Source organism: Bombina bombina, chromosome 6 (genome assembly GCF_027579735.1).
Source record: "Bombina bombina isolate aBomBom1 chromosome 6, aBomBom1.pri, whole genome shotgun sequence".
In the NCBI taxonomy this organism is placed as follows: Eukaryota; Metazoa; Chordata; class Amphibia; order Anura; family Bombinatoridae; genus Bombina; species Bombina bombina.
Window position 1 is genome coordinate 952,196,663 of NC_069504.1, and position 21,710 is coordinate 952,218,372.

Consider the following 21,710-nt stretch of genomic DNA (forward strand, 5'->3'; position numbering starts at 1 on the left):
GTTTGACCCATTAAACAAGACAGTAAAGTACCCAGAGAACTGCTGATCACATTATCCCCTTGTTTCCTGGCCGATAACAGCTCCCTCGGCTTCAGGTGACAGGCAGTGTTCCCTATAAGGCCAGTTTTGTGAGCAGCCCAGCAGTGAAACAGTTAATAAGGTAACCACACCTTGTAGTCTGCATTGTGTAGTGTTTGCTAATTGCTGTATTTAACTATTTCACTGCTGGGCTGCTCACAAAACTGGCCTTAGAGAGAACACTGGTGACAGGGACAATGGACAGCTATATATAAAACCAATATGTGTGCACCGAGGTGCTACTGTGAACACAAACGCGTTTCGGCTGTGATATCAGCCTTTTTCAATGTGGCAGGACAAACGCATTTGTGTTCACAGTAGCACCTCGGTGCACACATATTGGTTTTATATATAGCTGTCCATTGTCCCTGTCACCTGAAGCCGAGGGAGCTGTTATCGGCCAGGAAACAGGGGGATAATGTTATCAGCAGTTCTCTGGGTACTTTACTGTCTTGTTTAATGGGTCAAACTTTTAACCAATTATATTAAAAATTCAATTTTGTAGTAATCACTAGTAGGAATGAGTGCTTAATAAACCCAACTCTTGAGGTTCTCTTACCTCTTTTTTATATTGTTGTATGTATGTAGGGTTAGCACCGGAAATATTTTCCATTTATTCCACTAATACACTATAACTAGTGCCAGTTCTCTCCCCTTATATTATTGCAAATTAAATAATAAAAGTAAATTGGAAAGCTGTATAAAATCATATTCTCTATCTGAAATTCTGATTCATGAAAGAAAAATGTTGTGTTTAATGTCCCTTTAAAATACAATAATCCTTTTATGTTAATATACAAAAGAAATGGCTTATATAACGAATATGAGCGTGCTGTGCTCTGTTGCACACACAAATTGTGTAGTTTGTTCCCTATTTCAAAATGTTATTTATCACACACTTTTATTACTGCTTATAATTTGAACTTACAATTATGCAAACTTATGCTCACCACACACACATACACATCATATAAATAAATAACAAGGCTAAGGTCACGTGATGAAAATAAAAAAATGCCTCAAACAAAATAATTAGTAGTGACATGGACATGACAGCACTGCAGAAGATTTTGTATACATGAGCTGTGCATCATTTTCACATTGGTTGCTGAGCTCACTGGCATGAAAAAAGTGTCTAAAATGGGTGCCACTGCTTGCAGTTGCATTATTTAGTCTGGAGCTTCCCTTCCTCCAATTGAGGAAGGAAATAATATTAATCCACTTATAAGTTAACCAAGAACAGTGAGACATGACTTGGTATGATGATGATCTGCTAATTGTCAACCATATTATAATTATGGGTGACAAACGTTAGCAGATCATATACCATGGCAAGACAGTTTAATGTCAAACGTCATACGCCATGGTAAGATTGAGCACAGCAACAAGACACAAGGTAGTTATACTGCATCAGCAAGGTCTCTCTCAGGCAGACATTTTAAGGCAGACAGGGGTTTCCAGATGTGCTGTCCAAGCTCTTCTGAAGATGCACAAAAAAACATACAACAATGAGACCCATAGTCAGTGGTGGCCAAGGAAATTTAGTGCAGCAGATGAATGATATATCATGCTTACTTCCCTTTAAAATCGGAAGATGTCCATCAGTGCCATCAGCTCAGAATTGGCAGAGACCAGTGAGACCCTGCAACACCAATCTTCTGTCCGGAAAAGTCTGGTCAGAAGTGGAAGACTTGAAGCCAAAAAGCCATACCTCCGATGTGGTAACAAGGCCAAGTGACCCAACTATGAACAAAAATACAGGAACTGTGGTACAGAAAAATGGCAGCAGGTGCTCTGGACTGATGAGTCCCAATTTCATATATTTGGTTGTAGCAGAAGGCAGTTTGTTCACCTAAGGGCTGGAGAGCGGTATAAGAATGATAACTGTAGGCAACAGTGAAATATTGTCAAGGTTCATTGCAAGTTTAGGGCTACCTTTCTGCAAATGGAGTTGGTCTCCTCAATGCTGAGAAGTACAGGCAGATACTTATCCATCACGCAATACGATCAAGGAGTCAGCTGATTGGCTCCAAATTTATTCTGCAGCATGACAACAACAGCCAAGCATACACCCTCTATCTTCAGCATAAAGAAGAACAAGGAGTCCTGAAAGTGATGGTATGACCCCCACAGAGCCATGATTTTAAAATCATTGAGTCTGTCTGGGATAACAGAAAGAGACAGAAGCAACTGAGGCTGCCTAAATCCACAGAAAAACTGTGGTTAGTTATCTGAGATGTTTGGAACAACCTAGAAGTTTACCTAGAAGAATTGATGGCAAAGAGTGGTCACACCAAATATTGATTTTATTTACATTTTTCTTCTGTTAACTTTGCATTTTGTTAATTGATAAAAAAAAACAAGCTACTACCATTTCTATTTTTGAAATCACTCATACTTTACAGCATTTTTTTCACAGCTGCCTGAAACTTTTGTGTGCATATATATATATATATATATATATATATATATATATATATATATATATATATATATATATATATATATGTGTGTAATTTCATGGTTTTAAATAGTTGTTCTTTTCAAATGTAAAATGTTTGTAAAACACAAAACTTATTATCTGATAATAAGTGGATGAGGGTTATGGCTTGCATCTTTTACATGATGATGGATTCTTAGAAAATGTTGATAGATGTTAACCTTTTGTATGCACTAGTGAGAATTAAAATGTCTTTTTTTGCCAATCCAATTTGGGTAAGAGGGGCACAGATAGCCATGCATTTAAATATGTTAATTGTTTGTTGTGTGTTGCAGAGCTATCTGAACTACTGTATTTGTAAAAATATTGTTAAATTATCCTGGCTGGTAGGTTGTAATTGAGTCATTTTACTTCTATATCAGTCTACAGCTTTATTTTACCTGGGTGCTCATGTGTAACCCTGAACAGAATACAAATACATTTAATGATATAATGACTTTTAGGAAAAAATGATGCAATAAAATTAATGGTAAAGACTATTTACCTGTCTCTTTAAGCACCACAGATGGGAAGCAAAGGAAAGACAAAAAAGGAATAACATTTTATTTCATGGTTTTACACATACTGGCAGTTTTATTATTGTGGTCTGCAGGAAGCCTGGATGCCCTCCAAGTTTTGGGCTTAAGTCAATCCATGTGGTAAAACTGCTAAATATAACAGACATTTAAATAGTAACACTGACAATAAGGACTCTAGGAAATTTCTGATATTTGAACCTTTCCCCGATGTTCATATAACAATAATATGTTTAAATGAATAGCATAAAAGATAAGTAGGTAAGTGAAGGAAACATTTGTTGGTCTTAATACAAAGCTGTGGTATTCATGATGTAGTAAGAAGCATTTGGGCAATGCAACTAATAGTAATGACATAAATATTTCTAGGATAGATAACTCTACAAACAATTTGACATCTGTGTGAATATAAACTGATATCACACTCATAACAGTACACCCCAGTTGGGAATCTTCTTACTCTTTTAAATAATTTACACATCATCACTAGACACCATAAAATGCTTTTGTAGGTTTCAGTACCCCCTCTGCGCTGGTAATATTAGTAATGATTATTAATAATACGAACAATAACAATTATTATTATTTATTTGTAAAGTGCTGCCGCATTCTGTATTGCTGGGTGAATAATGAAGGTTACACAAATTTCATGTTAAAAGAATACAGATACAGTAAGTGTGGAAATATAGCTGGGGCGAGGTTGTTGAGAGCATTTTAGGTTAAAGGGATGTGAAACCCAAAATGTTTCTTTCATGATTCAGACAGAGCGTGTGATTTTACACAACTTTCTAGTTTACTTCTATTATCAATTTTTCTTCGCTCTCTTGGTATCTTTGTTATAAAGCAGGGATGTAATGCTTAGGAGTCAGTCCCTTTCTAGAGCACTATATGGCAGCAGTTTTGTAAGAATGTTATCCCTTTGCAAGAGCACTATATGGCAGCACTATTTCCAGCCATGTACTGCTACAGATGCCTACCTAGGTATCTCTTCAACACAGAATATCATGAGAACAAATCAAATTTGATAATGGAAGTAAATTGGAAGCTTATTTTTTAAATTGTATAATCGGTCTCAATCACAAAATACCATTTTTGGGTTTCATATCCCTTTAAGGTCCATATTCTATATTCTGTGTCTTTTACTGCGATTTATCACAGTATCTAAAGTTCAACACCAACTAAAAGCCAAGCTTATTCCGCCCCCAATGTCTTCTAATCCATACATTTTTCTTTCCTCCTCATATTCAGATGATGACTAAATCCTATTATTTAATGACATTATTACTTCACAGTTCATTATCATTGTAAATGTTGTTTCTGTTGCATTTTCACTCTCTGCACTGTACCTGTGAGCTGAGATTATGTGAATTGCGGACAAAACAGGAGCTACAGAACCATCTGGCATGGTGCAAATTTAAACACCGAGAACAGCCAAATCTGCTATCTGCTTCAAACGTCTTCCTCCCCTTTGTGTTGGCAAATATTTTATTAGCATAATTCCGCACCAGGTAATGTGGCATAAAGAAGCATTTACTGCATACAGAATGTCTGTGTACTAAAAAGATCTAACTTTACTAAAACAGTAAAGGGCAGTAAAGGGCCATAAAAACGGAACATAATTTGACAAATTTGAGCATGTCATTTTATGACTATCAACCCTGCTCTACCATGTGTTTAACCCCACAAAGGGACCAGCAGTGCTCCGCAGGTCCCAAGTGGAACCCTTTGCAGAACCAGATCAGCAGCCCTAGTCACAAGCAGTGTACCGTGGGTCCTGAGGGGCTCTTCTACTGTTTAACCTCTTTGCTGGGGTTAAACACACAGTAGAGCAGGGTCGATAGTTGTAAATGACATGCTCTAATTGTTTTACTTTTAAGGTAGGTAACAACAGCACTTTTTAAACAATGATGCATTTGATTTCTATTATTGCACTGCATACAGATACACTAGTGCATAGTCCCACATATGTAACATATAATTCAATCAAATATCCACTAAATACATTTTTTTTTTTAAATGTATGCAATATTCGTGAAAAAAAAAGTGTTTGGTTTGGAAATCTACCTTGACTGAGATGGACCAATAAATGACCATTCTCCTTTAACTTGCTGTCAATACATTTGGAATCAAACACTGATTATGTTTTCATAATATAATATGCGGATAACCTCACCTGCCATTATTACAGCCAACGCCCCAAACACGAATATTGATGATTGGCTGAGAATGTATTAGACTGTGATCTAATGGGTCCACCAAGCTCATTGTGTCTTTCTTTAAAACCATCACCATATTTTGACCCTAAAATGAGAATATTTTAAATGAAATCTCATATGTTCAAGAAACACAATATATGAAGAAACAACCGACTATGCAATGGAGTTTTGCTGCTTAAAGGGACAGTAAAGAAAAAAATTAAACTAAAATGGATAGGATAAAGCAAACAGCTTTCCAATTTACTTATATTACCAATTTAGCTTAGTTCTTTTGATATCCTTTGTTAAAGAGTAACCATAGGTGAGCTCAGGAGCGTGCATGATCGTTTAAAATTGCATGCTCTATCTGAATTATGAATGTTTAGTTTTGACTGTTTATTATTGTACTGGTAGTTACATATTACTGTGTGTTTAACCCCCACAAAGGGATTAAACACATAGTTAAAGTCAGTTGCAAAAAAGCAATGCACTACTTTGAGCTAACTGGTGAGCTAATGACAAGAAGCATATGTGTGTACCCACCCACTACCAGCTAGCAGCCAGTAGTGCATTTATATTGTTGAGGTTATGTACTTATTCTTCTCAACAAAGTTTATCAAGAGAACAAAGTAAATTTGATAATAGAAATGAATTTAAAAGTGTCTTAAAATTCCCATGCTCTATCTTTATCATAAAAACTGAATTTTGACATTCTTATTCCTTTAAATTTTGTCTACCATTAACAAACATAAAACTCAATTGAAAATTTCACCCAAATACTGAGGAACTATGATGACAAAAATGTAAAACCTATGTTACAACCTATTGGGGTGCTCCTGTGTGCGTAGCACTTCCATACACAACTCAAATTACTCTAAATTCATTACTTTTTAAACAAAACCTAAAAAAATCTCTCTTCAGGGCAGCATATGGACAATAATGACACACATCTCTCCAGTAATTCCTTTAGCACTATCATTTTACTATTCTCCAGTATTAAACAATTCATTTTATTGTTTTTAAAAGAGGTAAATATGCAGGGATAGGCACAGACAAAGGCTGTGGTGGACATTTTCCAAAGTACAGACCTTAGTGAAGGACACCAAGGTACATTTGAAATTAAAACCATTATTTTATAGTGCTTGGTGGTATTATACTGATGCAGATACCACTGATTCTATAACCAGCCCTCCTCTGGCTATACCCATGTGCCAGTGTCACTACTGTGTCATTATATAGTGCTGGGTGTTATTATACTGATGCAGATACGACTGACCCTATAACCAGCCCTTGTCTGGCTTTACCCATGTGCCAGTGTCACTACTGTGTCATTATATATTGCTGGGTGGTATTATACTGATGCAGATACCACTGATCCTATAACCAGTCCTCCTCTGGCTATATCCATGAGCCAGTGTCACTACTGTGTCATTATATATTGCTGGGTGGTATTATACTGATGCAGATACCACTGATCCTATAACCAGCCCTTGTCTGGCTATACCCATGTGTCAGTGTCACTACTGTGTCATTATATAGTGCTGGGTGTTATTATACTGATGCAGATACCACTGATCCTATAACCAGCCCTCCTCTGGCTATACCCATGTGTCAGTGTCACTACTGTGTCATTATATAGCGCTGGGTGTTATTATACTGATGCAGATACGACTGACCCTATAACCAGCCCTTGTCTGGCTATATGCATGTGCAAGTGTCACTACTGTGTCTTTGTATAGTGTTGGGTGTTATTATACAGATGCAGATACACATCCAGTATTTCACTCAGGCTTTATTTATTTATTTATTCCATAACTTAGTACCCAATATCGCTAGCAGTCTCTTGACAGCCACTAACTTTATTCACACTACATATTTTTTTTATTCCTATTATTTAATCAGAAAGAAAAGATATACTAAGGCTGTGGCGGACACTGCAAGGGCTACTCACGGACACCAGTGTCCTTGTACGGACACCTTGCCTATCCCTGTAAATATGTTTATTAGTTTTTTTAAGATTTTAGACCCTTCTTTATTCCCATACCTGTGCACCTTCTCAAATGATGTAATGGCTGTTATGTAATGCTTTATATGGCATCCTATGTGAAAGATTGCAAGTGATATACTATCAGAATGTTTTACTTGCATACTAATTGCGCTCAAAGTAAAATACAGTAGTAATGCGTGGAGGTTAGCGTGCGGATTACAAGTTAAAAAGTAAAAAGTTAGCAAGCAAGTGAAACCTGATGCATGCTAACTTCAGGATTTAGGATATCGCTCCCTAACCCAACACCCCGTTAGACCAACTGAGCTGCCTATGGTAGTTATGACATATTAAAACACATTAAAAAATGAATAAAAATTATATTGTTTCAAGGTTTTTCACTGAAAAGGGCTCAAGGTGTATATACTGTATATGTGTATATAAGAGTATACATGTGTATTTATGTGTATATATGTACGTATGTGTGCACATACATATTTACAAATATAAACACATATATACACTTACTGGTGAGGGGAACCCCTCAAGAAAAGGCTGCACATATAGCACTCTCAGCCTGGACTCTAATTAGGAGAGATGATAAATGTGAATAAAATATAACTTTTATTTATGATTATTTAAAAATAAGGGACCTGATGTGTGACGTTAAAAACAACTGAAGATCTGCTACCGTAATTCCTTGAATTAATATAATTGCCTTTGAGCTGTATTAGTATCCAAAAAGGAATTATAGTTGTGCGGTTATAGTCTATACCGAGCCACCACGTTCTCAAATTTGTGGAAATAATCAACTAAATAGAGGTTATTTAATAAGATAGGAAAAAATATCCAATCTCACTAATATAGGTTTAAAATAATATAGAAGTGTATCAAGTCGTGTGCTATGTTGTGCTTAAACTCATGTTTGATGTATTAGTGATAGCCTCTTGTTTAGAGGTAGTATAATTTTGAGAACAACCTGTACGTTCAAGTATTTCGACCTTGATTGGTATTTGTATCAACATTTGTATCTGCCCAATTGTAGCGTTATTTAGTACTCTTGTCGCTGTGGTCTGTTATCTCACAATCCTCATTAGGATATATAAATGTCATATTAAATAAAAATGCCACATTTTCATGTATATTTATTTGTATACTTTTCACTTGCTGACTGAATTGTTTGGGGTAATTGAATAATCATTCAAGTATGGATAACTTATTCGGTACTGTAATTACCTGTATAATACCATATTCGTATAAATATTAGAGCCTCGCAAGAAAAAAAGGGAAGTCACTTGGTATAACAATGTATTGGTTTCAAATTGAGAGTTATTTAGGATCTTCAAATACAAGATATATAATCTATATAAAGTAAATTGTTTTACTAAATACAATATACATCACTATTGCTGGCCTTGATATCACCGCAACATATATTGAAATGGTTTCTAAATATACACGTAGTCTCTAAACGTTACTGCGGTAATTTGCAGCGTCTGATATAGTATCTTACTCCAACTGACTAGTAGCATAAAATTGGAATATCAAGAATTAGGAGTGATGTAATCTCTGTGAGATGCAATGCGGTATTGAATAGTGTACTGATATCGGATGGATACAGTTACTATCTGTAGGTAGATTATAGTAAATTTATATGCGCATGCACTAGTAACCTGTTACATTGTTTCCCAATATCCCGATCTTAGTTTCTATTCCACTCACTTATGTTTCAATATGTGATATAGCATTTAAACCACATCAAGCATAACTATGTGGGGTATAAATTTACAATATATGGAGTGCTGATATCTTACTGAAACAGATGTAGTCTTTTATCATATGCTTATTGTATTAGTATGATGCATGTGTTGGTATTTCTCAAACGATCGTTTAAACTAGAACATCCGTTCAGTTCTAAATGTTTGTATAGCTGTTCTCACGGCAGCTTGTGATATTAACATTTACTCGCAACTTGGCCGTGACCAGGATATATGCGGTTAGAAATAAAAGAAGCTTTCTTGATGATTATATTCTATATTTCGGTAAGTAGCGATTAGGGATTTCAAAACCACAAGCAGGTTTGCTTTAGCGTGGTGGCTATGTGTTAAGTTAGACTAGATCAATATTATAGTACAAGTAATTTATATTAGATTACTGCTATTGCGGTCAACAGATCTAAAGTATAATATAAAAACTATGGAGCTCCCCTTAGCTCCCAACCCCCTGACGCGTTTCGCCCGAATAGGGCTTTTTCAAAGGTGGTGAGCCGTCGGATGTTTGGGTTTTAAATGTTGGCATTGACCCCAGTCATGATCTCATCTCTCCAATGTGATTGGATAGGCACCCCGTCACTCAAATGTGTTTCCGCTAGTGACCGGAGCAAGGTATTCAATAGATTCTAATAATACTACTTGTAATTTAATAGTGTGAAATGACAGAAAGCTTGAAGGAACATCAGTCATGTTGAATGTACATTAATGACATATTGATTTTATCACCAATATTAGTTGGTATTTAGGTTGAATTATAGATAATGGCGAATAGCTAACGTGTATATATTTATTTCCCCCTTTTGTATTCTGTCATAGGTTTAGGGTTATTCTGGTGTTATTATGAAAAGCAACCTTGTTATTTTTGCTGTAAGATATAGCTGTTGGACAGAAATCCAAAGTTTAGGCTATCTATGTTAAGGAGCTAATCATTTGAGTATGTGTAGACTAAATCATATCGTTGTGCCATCATGCCATGACCATACTGTTGTCCACTATACTTATTCTGTGGGTGTAACTTAAACTGTTACCTTGCTTCAGAAAAATCGATTAATCTAAATATCAGGGATTGCTCACAATTGTGATACAATAAAGACAGAACATAGTGTGTAAACAAACACTCGTGAAACAATTCATTTTTTGTGTACAATGTGTCACAAATTCAATTGTGAGCAATCCCTGATATTTTGTTTGCGAAATACCAACGCGTGCATCATACTAATACAATAAGCATATGATAAACGACTACATCTGTTTCAGTAAGATATCAGCACTCCATATAGTGTAAATTTATACCCCACATAGTTATGCTTGATGTGGTTTAAATGCTATATCACATATTGAAACATAAGTGAGTGGAATAGAAACTAAGATCGGGATATTGGGAAACAATGTAACAGGTTACTATTGCATGTGCATATAAATTTACTATTAGCTACCTACAGATAGTTACTGTATCCATCCGATATCAGTACACTATTCAATACCGCATTGCATCTCACAGAGATTACATCACATTCACTCCTAATTCTTGATATTCCAATTTTATGCTACTAGTCAGTTGGAGTAAGATACTATATCAGACGCTGCAAATTACCGCAGTAACGTTTAGAGACTACGTGTATATTTAGAAACCCTTTCAATATATGTTGCGGTGATATCAAGTCCAGCAATAGTGATGCATATTGTATTTAGTAAAACAATTTACTTTATATAGATTATATATCTTGTATTCGAAGATCCTAAATAACTCTCAATTTGAAACCAATACATTGTTATACCAAGTGACTTCCCTTTTTTCTTGCGAGGCTCTAATATTTATACGAATATGGTATTATACAGGTAATTACAGTACCGAATAAGTTATCCATACTTAAATGACTATTCAATTACCCCAAACAATTCAGTCAGCAAGTGAAAAGTATACAAATAAATATACATGCAAATGTGGCATTTTTATTTAATATCACATTTATATATCCTAATGAGGATTGTGAGATAACAGACCACAGCGACTAGAGTACTAAATAACGCTGCCATTGGGCAGATACAAATGGTGATACAAATACCAATCAAGGTCGAAATACTTGAACGTACAGGTTGTTCTCATGACTATACTGCCTCTAAACAAGAGGCTATCGGCTAGATATTATGAGTCTTGCGTTAGGTTTAAAAAGCAGCATTGGCCGGTCCCAACGCTGCTTTTTAACGCCCGCTGGTATTACGAGTCTTGAATATACAGGTGTACCGCTCACTTTGTTGGCCAGACTCTGAAATACCGCAAATCCACTTACGTCAATTACGTATCCTATATTTTCAATGGGACTTGCATAGCGCCGGTATTACGAGTCTGACCAAAAGTGAGTGGTAGACCCTCTTCTCATAAGTCTGGTACTGCATTTAAAAGTCAGTAGTTAAGAGTTTTACACTACAACGCCGTAGCATAAAACTCTTAACTAAAGTGCTAAAAAGTACACTAACACCCATAAACTACCTATTAACCCCTAAACCGAGGCCCTCGCACATCACAAACACTAAAACAACATTTTTAACCCCTAATCTGCCAAACCGGACATCGTCACCACTATAATAACTATATTAACCCCTAAACCGCCGCACTCCCGCATCGCAAACATTAGTTAAATATTATTAACCCCTAATCTGCCGGCCCTAACATCGCCGCCACTATAATAAAGTTATTAACCCCTAAACCTAAGTCTAACCCTAACACCCCCTAACTTAAATATAATTTAAATAAATCTAAATAAAATTACTACAATTAACTAAATTATTCCTATTTAAAACTAAATACTTACCTATAAAATAAACCCGAAGATAGTTACAATATAACTAATAGTTACATTGTATCTATCTTAGGGTTTATTTTTATTTTACAGGCAACTTTGTATTTATTTTAACTAGGTACAATAGTTATTAAATAGTTATTAACTATTTAATAACTACCTAGTTAAAATAAAACATAATTTATGCTTACCTGATAAATTTATTTCTCTTGTAGTGTATCCAGTCCACGGATCATCCATTACTTATGGAATATATTCTCCTTCCCAACAGGAAGCTGCAAGAGTCCACCCACAGCAAAGCTGCTATATAGCTCCTCCCCTAACTGCCATATTCAGTCATTCGACCGAAAACATGCAGAGAAAGGAAAAACCATAGGGTGCAGTGGTGACTGTAGTTCAAATGAAAAAATTACCTGCCTTAAAGTGACAGGGCGGGCCGTGGACTGGATACACTACAAGAGAAATAAATTTATCAGGTAAGCATAAATTATGTTTTCTCTTGTTAAGTGTATCCAGTCCACGGATCATCCATTACTTATGGAATACCAATACCAAAGCTAAAGTACACGGATGATGGGAGGGACAAGGCAGGTACTTAAACGGAAGTTACCACTGCCTGTAAAAAACCCTTTCTCCCAAAAATAGCCTCCGAAGAAGCAAGGTATCAAATTTGTTAAATTTGAAAAGTATGAAGCGCAGACCAAGACTCTGTCTTGTAAATCTGTTTAACAGAAGCCACATTTAAAAAAGGCCCAAGTGAAAACCACAGCTCTAGTAGAATGAGCTGTAATCCCTTCAGGAGGCTGCTGTCCAGCAGTCTCATAAGCTAAATGAATTATGCTTTTTAACCAAAAAGACAGAGAGGCTGCTGAAGTCTTTTGACCTCTCCTCTGTCCAGAATAGACAACAAACAAGGTGAACGTTTGATGAAAACTGTAGTAGCTTGTAAGTAAAACTTTAAAGCACAAACCACGTCCAATATTGTGTAATAGACATTCCTTCTTTGAGGAAGGATTAGGATACAAGCATGGAAAAACTATCTCTTGAGTGATGTACTTGTTAGATACCACCTTAGGAAAAAACCCAGGTTGGTACGCAGGACTACCTTATCCGTACGAAGGACCAGATAAGGAGAATCACATTGTAACACAGATAACTTGGAGACTCTACGAGTCGAGGAATTAGCTACCCAAAAGGAACTTTCCAAGATAAAGATTGATATCTATGGAACAAAAAAGGTTCAAACTGAACTTCTTGAAGAACCTTAAGAATCAGGTTTAAGCTCCATGGCGGAGCAACAGTTTTAAACACAGGCTTGGATCTAACCAAAGCCTGACCAAATGCCTGAACGTCTAGAATACCTGCCAGACGCTTGTGAAAAAAATAGACAGAGTAAAAATCTGTCCCCTTTTAAGGAATTAGCTGACAACCCTTTTCTCAAAAACATCTTGGAGAAAAGATAATATCCTGGGAATCCAGACTTTACTCCATGAGTAACCCTTGGATTCATAACAATCAGATATTTACACCATATCTATGTTCAATTTTCCTAGAGACAGGCTTTCATGTCTGTATTAAGGTATCAATGACTGACTCGGAGAAGCCATGCTTTGATAACATCAAGCGTTCAGTCTCCAGGCAGTCCATCTCAGATTGATTCTATTTAGATGGTTGAAAGGACCCTGAGGTAGAGGGACCTGTCTCAGAAGCAGAGACCGTGATGGAAAGGATGACATGTCCACCAGATCTGCATACCAGGTCCTGCGTGGCTACGCAGGCGCTGTCAAAAACACCAAAGCCCTCTCCTGCTTGGTCTTGACCTCCGGAGGAAATCCCACTCCCCCGGAAGAAAAGTCTGACGACTTAGAAAATCCACCTCCCAGTTCTAAACACCTGGGATATGGATAGCTGATAGACAAGAGTGAGTCTCTGTCCAGTGAATTATTGTAAGACTTCTAACATCGCTAGGGAACTTCTGTTCCCCCTTGATGGCTGATGTAAGCCACAGTCGTGTATATTGTCCGACTGAGTATGATGTACCTCAGAGTTGCTAACTGAGGCCAAGTCTGAAGAGCATGGAATATCACTCCCAGTTCCAGAATATTTATTAGAAAGAGGGTCTCCTCCTAAGTCCACTATCCCTGAGCCTTCAGGGAGTTCCAGACTGCATCCCAACCTAAAAGGCTGGCATCTATTGTAACAATTGTCCCATCTGACCTGCGGAAGGTCATACCCTTGGACAGATGGACCCGACATAGTCACCAGAGAAGAGAATCTCTGGTCTCTTGGTCCAGGTTTAACAGGGGGACAAATCTGTGTAATCCCCGTTCCTCTGACTGAGCATGCATAGTTGCAGCGGTCTGAAATGTAGACGTGCAAACGGTACTATGTCCCTTGCCGCTACCATTAAGCCGATTTCATTCATGTACTGAGCCACCGAAGGGCGCGGATGGGATGAAAAAACACGGCAGAAATTTAGAAACTTTGACAACCTGGACTCCGTCAGGTAAATTTTCATTTCTACAGAATCTAGGAGGGAAACCCTTGAGATTGGGGATAGAGAACTCTTTCCTTGTTCACTTTCCACCCATGTGATCTCAGAAATGCCAGTACTACGTCCGTATGAGACTGGGCAATTTGGATGTTTGACGCCTGTATCAGGATGTCGTCTAAATAAGGGGCCACTTCTATGCCCCGCGGTCTAAGGACCGCCAAAGCGACCCCAGAACCTCCATAAAGATTCTTGGGGCTGTAGATATCCCAAAGGAAAGAGCTACAAACTGGTAATGCCTGTCTAGAAAGGCAAACCTGAAAAACGATGGTGATCTTTATGCATCACAATGTGAGGATAAGCATCCTTCAAATCCATTGTAGTCCTCTATTGACTCTCCTGGATCATAGTTAAGATGGTACGAATAGTTTCCATCTTAAATGACGGAATTCTGAGGAATTTGTTTAAGATCTTTAGATCCAAAATAGGTCTGAAGGTTCCCTCTCCTTGGGAACCACAAACAGATTTGAGTAAAAACTCTGTCCCTGTTCCTCTCTTGGAACTGGATGGATCTCGTACACAATGTAAGAATGCCTCCTTCTTTATCTGGTTTGCAGATAATTGTGAAAGGCGAAATCTCCCCTTTTTTTGGGGGGGAATCTTTGAAATCCAGAAGATATCTCTGGGATATAAATTCCAATGCCTAGGGATCCTGGGCATCTCTTGCCCACGCCTGGGCGAAGAATGAAAGTCTGCCCCCTATAGGATCCGTTACCGGATAGGGGTCCGTTCCTTCATGCTGCCTTAGAGGCAGCAGCAGGCTCCTTGGCCTGCTTATCTTTGTTCCAGGTCCGATTGTCTCCAGACCGCCTTGGACTGAGCAAAAATTCCCTCTTGTTTTGCCTTAGAGGAAGAGGATGCCACACCTGCCCTGAAGTTTTTAAAAGGCACGAAAATTAGACTTTTTTTTTTTTTTTTTTTTTTTGGCCCTTGATTTGGACCTATCCTGAGGAAGGGCATGACCTTTTCCTCCAGTGATATAAGCAATAATCTCCTTCAAACCAGGCCCGAATAGGGTCTGCCCCTTGAAGGGAAGTTAAGTAGCTTATTTATTAAAGTCACGACAGCTGACCATGATATAAGCCATAGCGCTCTGCGCGCCAGTATAGTAAAAAACAGAATTCTTAGCCGTTAGTCTAGTCAAATGAACAAGGCATCAGAAAACAAAGGAATTGGCTAGCATAAGCTTGTCAAATATATTCATCCAATGGAGTCGCTTAACTGTAAAGCCTCATCAAGAGACTCAACCCAGAACGCCGCAGCAGCAGTGACAGAAGCAATGTATGCAAGGGGCTGCAGGATAAAACCCTGTTGAATAAACATTTTTTATCCATTGGATCTAAAAAGCACAACTGTCCTCATCAGAGGTAGTGGTACGCTTAGCTAGAGTAGAAACTCTTCTCTCCACCTTAGGAACTGTCTGCCAGAAGTCCTGTGTGGTGGTAACTATTAGAAAACATTCTTCTAAAAAATAGGAGGGGAAGAGAACGGCACACCTGGTCTATCCCATTCCTTATTAAAAAATTTTTAGTAAACCTCTTTAGGTATTGGAAAAACATCAGTACACACCGGCACTGCATATTATTTATCCAGTCTACACAATTTCTCTGGCCCTGCGATTGTACACATTCATTCAGAGCAGCCAAAGCCTCCCTGAGCAACAAGTGGAGGTTCTCAAGCATAAATTTTAAATGTAGAAATATCAGAATCAGGTTAAATCATCTTCCCTGAGTCAAAAAAAATCACCCACAGACTAAGCATATTGTGAGGTAGTATCATGCATGGTTCTTAAAGCGTCTGTATGCTCTGTATCTACCCCCAGAGCTAACTGCTTTCCTTTAATTTCAGGTAGTCTGACTAATACTGCTGCCAGAATATTATTCACCACCTTTGCCATGTCTTGTAAAATAAACGCTATGGGCGCCCTTGATGTACTTGGCGCCATTTGAGCGTGAGTCCCTAAAGCGGGAGTCAAAAGGTCTGACACGTGGGGAGAGTTAGTCGGCATAACTACCCCCACGACAGAATCCTCTGGTGATAATGTTTTTAAAGACAAAAAATGATCTTTATTGTTTAACATGAAATCAGTACATCTGGTACACATTCTAAGTTGGGGTTCCACCATGGCTTTAAAACATAATGAACACAGAGCTTCCTCTATGTTAGACATGTTAGAACAGATTAATAATGAGACTAGTAAGCTTGGAAAACACTTTAAATCAAGTTAACAAGCAAATATATAAAACGTTACTGTGCCTTTAAGAGAAACAAATTTTGTCAAAATTTGAAAAAACAGTGAAAAAAGGCAGTAAAACAAACGAAATTTTTACAGTACATGTAATAAGGTAACAGAGCATTGCACCCACTTGCAAATGGATGATTAACCCCTTAATGCAAAAAAACAGATCAAAAAAACGACATAGACGTTTTTAAAAACAGACACAACAAACTGCCACAGCCAACAGTGGGAAGCTTCAGTTAACTGTTTCTATGCAAAATTTAAGCCAGCCATGTGGAAAAAACTTAGGCCCCAATAAGTTTTATCACCAAACATATGTTAAAAAACGATTAAACATGCCAGCAAACGTTTTAAAACACATTTTTACAAGAGTATGTATCTCTATTAATAAGCCTGATACCAGTCGCTTTTACTGCATTTAAGGCTATACCAACATTACAGTGTTATCACCAATGTACGTTAAAAAACGATTAAACATGCCAGCAAACGTTTTAAAACACATTTTTATAAGAGTATGTATCTCTATTAATAAGCCTGATACCAGTCGCTATCGCTGCATTTAAGGCTTTACTTACATTACTTCGGTATCAGCAGTATTTTCTTAGTCAATTCCATTCCTAGAAAAATATTTTACTGCACATACCTTATCTGCAGGAAAACCTGCACGCCATTCCCCCTCTGAAGTACCTCACTCCTCAGAATGTGTGAGAACAGCAAATGGATCTTAGTTACGTCTGCTAAGATCATAGAAAAACGCAGGCAGATTCTTCTTCCAAATACTGCCTGAGATAAACAGCACACTCCGGTGCCATTTAAAAATAACAAACTTTTGATTGAAGAATAAACTAAGTAGAAAGCACCACAGACTCTCACGACCTCCTATCTATGTTGAGGCTTGCAAGAGAATGACTGAATATGGCAGTTAGGGGAGGAGCTATATAGCAGCTTTGCTGTGGGTGGACTCTTGCAGCTTCCTGTTGGGAAGGAGAATATATTCCATAAGTAATGGATGATCCGTGGACTGGATACACTTAACAAGAGAAAGACAAATTTACCTGTAAAATAAAACCTAACCTAAGTTACAATTACACCTAACACTACACTACAATTAAATTAATTACCTAAATTAAATACAACTAATTACAATTAAATAAAATTATCTAAAGTACAAAAAAACAACAACACTAAATTACAGAAAATAATAAAGAAATTACAAGATTTTTAAACTAATTACACCTAATCTAATCCCCCTAACAAAATAAAAAAGCACCCCCCCCCAAATAAAAAAAGCCCTACCCTACACTAAATTACAAATAGCCCTTAAAAGGGCCTTTTGCGGGGCATTGCCCCAAAGTAATCAGCTCTTTTACCTGTAAAAACAAAAGTACAAATACCCCCCCAACATTAAAACCCACCACCCACACAACCAACCCTACTCTAAAACCCACCCAATCCCCCCTTAAAAAAACTAACCCCCTGAAGATCACCCTACCATGAGATGTCTTCACCCAACCGGGCCGAAGTCCTCAACAAAGCCGGAAGAAGTCTTCATCCAACCGGGCAAAAGTGGTCCTCCAGACGGGCAGAAGTCTTCATCCAGACGGCATCTTCTATCTTCATCCATCCGGCGCGGAGCGGGTCCATCTTCAAGACATCCGACGCGGAGCATCCTCTTCTTTCCACGGCCGACGACTGAATGAAGGTTCCTTTAAATGACGTCATCCAAGATGGTGTCCCTTCAATTCTGATTGGCTGATAGAATTCTATCAGCCAATCGGAATTAAGGTAGAAAAAATCCTATTGGCTGATACAATCAGTCAATAGGATTGAACTGGCATTCTATTGGCTGATTGGAACAGCCAATAGAATGCCAGCTCAATCCTATTGGCTGATTGGATCAGCCAATAGGATTGAACTTCAATCCTATTGGCTGATTGCATCAGCCAATAGGATTTTTTCTACCTTAATTCTTAACTGAAGGGACGCCATCTTGGATGACGTCATTTAAAGGAACCTTCATTCAGTCGTTGGCCGTGGGGAAGAAGAGGATGCTCTGCGTCATATGTCTTGAAGATGGACCTGCTCCGCGCCGGATGGATGAAGATAGAAGATGCCGTCTGGATGAAGACTTCTGCCCGTCTGGAGGACCACTTCTGCCTGGTTGGATGAAGACTTCTCCCGGCTTCGTTGAGGACTTCGGCCCAGTTGGGTGAAGACATCTCATGGTAGGGTGATCTTCAGGGGGTTAGTATTAGTTTTTTTTAAGGGGGGATTGGGTGGGTTTTAGAGTAGGGTTGGTTGTGTGGGTGGTGGGTTTTAATGTTGGGGGTAATTTTTTTTCAGGTAAAAGAGCTGATTACTTTGGGGCAATGCCCAGCAAAAGGCCCTTTTAAGGGCTATTTGTAATTTAGTGTAGGGTAGGGCTTTTTTATTGGGGGGGGGGGCTTTTTTATTTTGTTAGGGGGATTAGATTAGGTGTACTGTAATTAGTTTAAAAATCTTGTAATTTCTTTATTATTTTCTGTAATTTAGTGTTTGTTTGTTTTTTGTACTTTAGATAATTTTATTTAATTGTAATTAATTGTATTTAAATTAGGTAATTAATTTAATTGTAGTGTAGTGTTAGGTGTAATTGTAACTTAGTTTAGGTTTTATTTTACCGGTATATTTGTCTTTATTTTAACTAGGTAGTTATTAAATAGTCAATAACTATTTAAAAACTATTCTACCTAGTTAAAATAAATACAAACTTGCCTGTAAAATAAAACTAATCCCTAAGATAGCTAAAATGTAACTATTAGTTATATTATAGCTAGCTTAGGGTTTATTTTATAGGTAAGTATTTAGTTTTAAATAAGAATTATTTAGTTAATGATAGTAATTTTATTTCTATTTATTTAAATTATATTTAAGTTAGGGGGGTGTTAGGGTTAGACTTAGGTTTAGGGGTTAATATGTTTATTATAGTGGCGGCGGCAGATTAGGGGTTAATAAATATAATGTAGGTGCCGGCGATGTTGGGGGCAGCAGATTGGGGGTTCATAAGTATAATGTAGGTGGCGGCGGTGTCCGGAGCGGCAGATTAGGGGTTAATAATATAATGCAGGTGTGGCGATGTCGGGGACGGCAGATTAGGGGTTAATAAGTGTAATATTAGGGGTGTTTAGACTCGGGGTTCATGTAAGGGTGTTAGGTGTAGACATAAAATGTATTTCCCCTTAGGAGCTTTACGCTGCTTTTTTGCAGGTGGTAGGTTTTTTTTTCAGCCGGCTCTCCCCCATTGATTCCTATGGGGAAATCGTGCACGAGCACGTTTTACCAGCTCACCGCTGGTATTGAGGTGAGATGTGGAGCAAAATTTTGCTATTTGCTCACTTTTTTGTGTTTAACGCCGGGTTTCTAATAACCTGTAATACCAGCGCTGTCTGTAAGTGAGCAGTGAGCATAAACTGCTCGTTAGCACCACACAGCTTCTAACGCAAAACTCGTAATCTAGGTGTATATTTCTATCACTAATACATCAAACATGAGTTTAAGCACAACATAGCACACAACTTGATAATTTCTATATTATTTTAAACCTATATCAGTGAGATTGGATATTTTTTCCTATCTTATTAAATAACCTCTATTTAGTTGATTATTTCCACAAATTTGAGAACGTGGTGGCTCGGTATAGACTATAACCGCACAACTATAATTCCTTTTTGGATACTAATACAGCTCAAAGGCAATTATATTAATTCAAGGAATTACGGTAACAGATCTTCAGTTGTTTTTAACGTCACACATCGGGTCCCTTATTTTTAAATAATCATAAATAAAAGTTATATTTTATTCACATTTATCATCTCTCCTAATTAGAGTCCAGGCTGAGAGTGCTATATGTGCAGCCTTTTCTTGAGGGCTTCCCCTCACCAGTATGTAATATTTGAACACTCCATAGAACCACTTCCCTTTACAAATATATATTAAGACTATAATTAGATAGTCTCAAAATTATTGAAATAATAGGGAAGCTATCCATTGTGGTGCCACTGTACTTTAGTTGTGTACATATATACACTTGTATACGCTCTTATATACACATATACAGTATGTATATATATATATATATATATATAAATATATATATATAGACAAAAGAAAGAGACCGCACTCATAGGACTTGATTTCACCACATCTGTGGTATTTTAATACATAGTAACGTTTCAGGGTTTCCCCCTTTGTCAAACTTGTTTGACAAAGGGGGAAACCCTGAAACGTTACTATGAATTAAAATACCACAGATGTGGTGAAATCAAGTCCTATGAGTGTGGTCTCTCTCTTTTGTCTACATTGTACTTATATGCACCGCACCTAGGCATTATTGGAAAACGTGAGTGCTTGGTGACCAGGATTTTGATATATATATATATATATATATATATATATATATACACGCACATATACTGTATATTACACAGATACACATATTTAGAGATATCAATATACATTGGAGCCCTTCCCAGTCAAACACTTTGCCATTTACCATATCCCTTTAACTCTTATAAAACCTTTTTATTAATATTTAAATGATATATTTTATTAAAAACTGTAAATATGTGTGTAATACTTTATTGTAATGTGATTTACATGTGTTTTTGTAATTTTTTTAATCCTTACAGTTTACTTCTGGTCTAAAGGTGCGCTAAATATTATAGCGCAGTTTCAGCTTGCGCTTGAGCACAAACTATAACTTTCAACTTGTATTATTTATGAGTACAAATTAGCGAGGTCACAATATTGAAAGTATTGGTTGTGCTCCAGTGAAGTTGGGGGAGCTAACCAGAGAATTGTTATATCAAAGTAACCTGTTGGTGCTTTATAAATAATAACCATTAAAGATCTGTGGGGTTGTGTTTACATGTTATATATATATATATATATATATATATATATATATATATATATATATATATATACACACACACACACTGAATACTCTATATGTACTGTATATGCTGAATTTCAACTTGGGACAGTTAAATGATTATAAGACATTTCTGTTGTGCTGCTATAGAATAAAATATCAG

The 21,710-nt window shown here is 37.2% G+C and overlaps 1 protein-coding gene across 1 annotated transcript in view; it reads right to left on the reverse strand.

Annotated features, from left to right (window-relative positions):
• The window catches only part of APBB3 (amyloid beta precursor protein binding family B member 3), a 139,954-nt gene that overhangs the window by 77,238 nt on the left and 41,006 nt on the right, over positions 1–21,710 (reverse strand). The window contains exons 6-7 of the mRNA XM_053719590.1: positions 5,267–5,394; positions 3,063–3,068 (exon numbers count right to left, since the gene is read on the reverse strand). Coding sequence (XP_053575565.1) covers positions 3,063–3,068; positions 5,267–5,394 — 134 coding nt within the window. The remainder of the gene's footprint in view (positions 1–3,062; positions 3,069–5,266; positions 5,395–21,710) is intronic.